This window comes from Entamoeba nuttalli (assembly GCF_000257125.1).
Source record: "Entamoeba nuttalli P19 unplaced genomic scaffold asmbl_3156, whole genome shotgun sequence".
Classification (NCBI taxonomy): Eukaryota; Evosea; order Mastigamoebida; family Endamoebidae; genus Entamoeba; species Entamoeba nuttalli.
Genome location: NW_008575874.1, coordinates 1 through 2,811, shown reverse-complemented (window position 1 = coordinate 2,811; position 2,811 = coordinate 1). Strand labels below are relative to the sequence as shown.

The 2,811-nt window shown below is 28.1% G+C and overlaps 2 protein-coding genes across 2 annotated transcripts; both read right to left on the bottom strand.

The window, feature by feature from the left end:
- Window positions 1–267: 267 nt before the first annotated feature.
- Window positions 268–1,086, bottom strand: ENU1_057550 (DnaJ domain containing protein; the record flags this gene model as incomplete). The annotated part of the gene is made up of 1 exon (XM_008858057.1): window positions 268–1,086. One exon carries the CDS (start codon window positions 1,084–1,086, stop codon window positions 268–270), a length of 819 nt encoding a protein of 272 aa, XP_008856279.1.
- Window positions 1,087–1,357: 271 nt separating this feature from the next.
- ENU1_057540 (WD domain, G-beta repeat-containing protein) lies at window positions 1,358–2,740 on the bottom strand (the record flags this gene model as incomplete). Its single annotated transcript, XM_008858056.1, has 1 exon — window positions 1,358–2,740. The coding sequence occupies one exon, from the start codon at window positions 2,738–2,740 to the stop codon at window positions 1,358–1,360; it is 1,383 nt and encodes a 460-aa protein (XP_008856278.1).
- Window positions 2,741–2,811: the final 71 nt, after the last annotated feature.

The window sequence follows — 2,811 nt, the reverse complement described above, 5'->3', positions numbered from 1 at the left end:
ATAAATAAAATATTTTTTCAAAGACAAAAAAATAATCAAGTTATACATATCAAAAGAAAACAAGAAAGGGAATAAAAAAAAGAACAAAGGAAGGAAAGGAATTAGAGATAGATGAATATTTTCATTAATAAGAAGAAAGACAATAAAATAAGATATTAATTGATAAAGAGTAAAAAGTGAAGTGTTTGAATGTTGAAATAGATAAAAAAGAGAGAAATTAAAGTTAAGAAAATGGGTAATAAGAAAATGGATTAAGTTGTATTAATGTTAATCAATTATAATAGTATTTTGTTTGGTATGAACAGATGGATTAGTTATGCCTGGGTTAGTTTCTTTTAATTTGATATAAGCCTTTTGTAATATTTGTTGTTCGTACTGTTTAAAATCATTTAGTTGTGTTGAAGAATGAAGATATGTATTTCTTAAAATTTCGATATTAGAATCTTTCATTTCATCATTAAACACATTCCCATGTTCATTTTTCATTTCAATTTTGGTTATTGTGTTGTCGTTCTTAAATAAAACGAAACACATTTGGTCCTTAAGAGAAACACCAACAACATCACCAAGTGTCATGCATTTCTGTCTGATGAATTCTTTGTTAAAATATCCTTTTGGTACTTTATTACTCCAAAAAATTCTAATACTTCGTTTAATAGATGATGGAGCCTTGTTTTGTCGATGAAAATACCATTTTTTGATTAATTTTGCAACTCTGTCTCCTTCAATTCGTTTATTATGTTCTTTAAACAAATCTTTTATTTTTTCTGATTCTTGATATTGTTTCTCTTGTTGGAGAAGTTCATTAATCATCTTTTTTCTGTCTGCTTCCATCTCTTCTATTGCTTTTCTTGTGGCTAATTGACTTGTAATCATTTTATCATATACTTTTCTTGTTTCAGTGTCAAGTAAAGTGTCTTTAATCAATTGAAGTTTATGAAACTTGTCAAAATCACTTGGTTGAGGGTTTTTAATTTTGTCTGGATGCGTGTGAAGTACTTTAGCTTTGTATGCTTTTCTAATTTCTTGGTCATTGGCGTCTTTAGAAATACCAAGAAACTCATAATAATTCAATGACTCATCCATAATTCACAGTAATGTGAATATTTTAAGATTCAAATAATCATATTTTTATTAAATGAAGACGAAAGATAATAATCAATACTACTAAGCTTAAAATTAAACATTCAGTTACCAAATAGATCTAGTCTAAAGGAATTGATTATATTTTGTTTCAAATAAGAAAATGAATAAAAGAAATATGATAAAATTCAATTTTAGTTAGAAAAGAAATAATGAAAAAGAAGAAGTGATATAATAATGTAAATATTTCAATAAAAACAAGCAAAGAAATTAATTAAATATCATGGAAACCATTAATACGAGATGGATTAATTTGATTTGGAATAAATACAGGAGCAAGATATGGTTGTTCAAGATCATCATCATACATTGGAATGATTGGGTCATAATCTCTATTTGTTCCTTGATATTTCTTAATTTCCAAAGAATCTCCACATCTATCTCGACTCCAAAATTTAGTAGTTTGATCATGAGCACAAGATGCTAATAAATGACCAACAGGATGCCATTGTAAATCCCAAATAGCTCCATCATGAGCAACAGGAATTTCACCAATAGGTTTAGAATGTTCAGTGTCCCAAAAATAAATGACACCATTTGCACCTCCAGAAACAAAGAAATCTTCTTGAATTGGATGCCAATTGACAATTGTAACATCTTTCATATGTTTTTCAAAAATCATTAATGGTTTATTAAACATACGAATATCATGTAAAATTATTTTAAAATCTTTAGAACATGTTAAAAACCATTTTCCATTCTTATTCCATCTAACTTTGTTAATTTCAGTCTTGTGAGGAGAAAACATACCTACTTTTTCTTTTAGTCTTGGATCCCATATTCTTACTTTTCCTTTAGAACTACTAAGTAAAAGAGATTCTGTTGGATGCCAATCAACAGAATAAACTGCATTTTCACTTTCATCAAATCTAATTTCACAAACTTGTTTATTAAAATCCCAAATTCCAATTGTTTTATCATCACTACAACTTGCAAATCTAAGGTCATTAGGTGAAAAACTTACTTCTCTAATAAGTTCACTATGTGCTGTCTTAAGAGTAACAACAGGTGCAAGTGATGGATTCCAATAAATAATACTACTACTTCCATTACTTCCTTGTTCTCCACTTACCATATGTCCTCCACTATGACTCCATGTCATACATCTTACAGCTGTGTCATGTGCTCCACTTAAACATGCAAAATTAAATTGAAGACCATTCCAAAATGTAAATTCTCCTTTTTCATTCCCAGTAACAATTCTTCTTCCATCAGGAGTCCATCTCATACAATAAACAGGTGTTTTATTTTTATTAATTGAAGTATGTACAAATTTTGTAGTTATATTAATTCCTGGATTTGAAGTACATAATATTGGTGGTTGAAGATATCGGGTATATGAATAATGTTGATGACAATAAGGAACTCTACTTGTTTGACAATACATAGAATATGTTGAATCCATTTCAGAATGGCAACAATTGAAGTCAATACATCTTCTTTCTCCTTGGTGTTGTGGTGGTTGATCAATAACACCTTTTTCTCCATGAAGCCATCTATCAAATAATGTTTCATCATATTTCTTCATAATGTCACTTTGTTTTTCAAAATAATCTTGATACTTTTTAAATTGATTGCATTGCTCCTCTTCTGCCATTAAATTAACTTATTTTCTTAGTTTCTATATAAGATTTTTTTAAAAAAAAAAGAGAAAGAAGAGAAAACTAA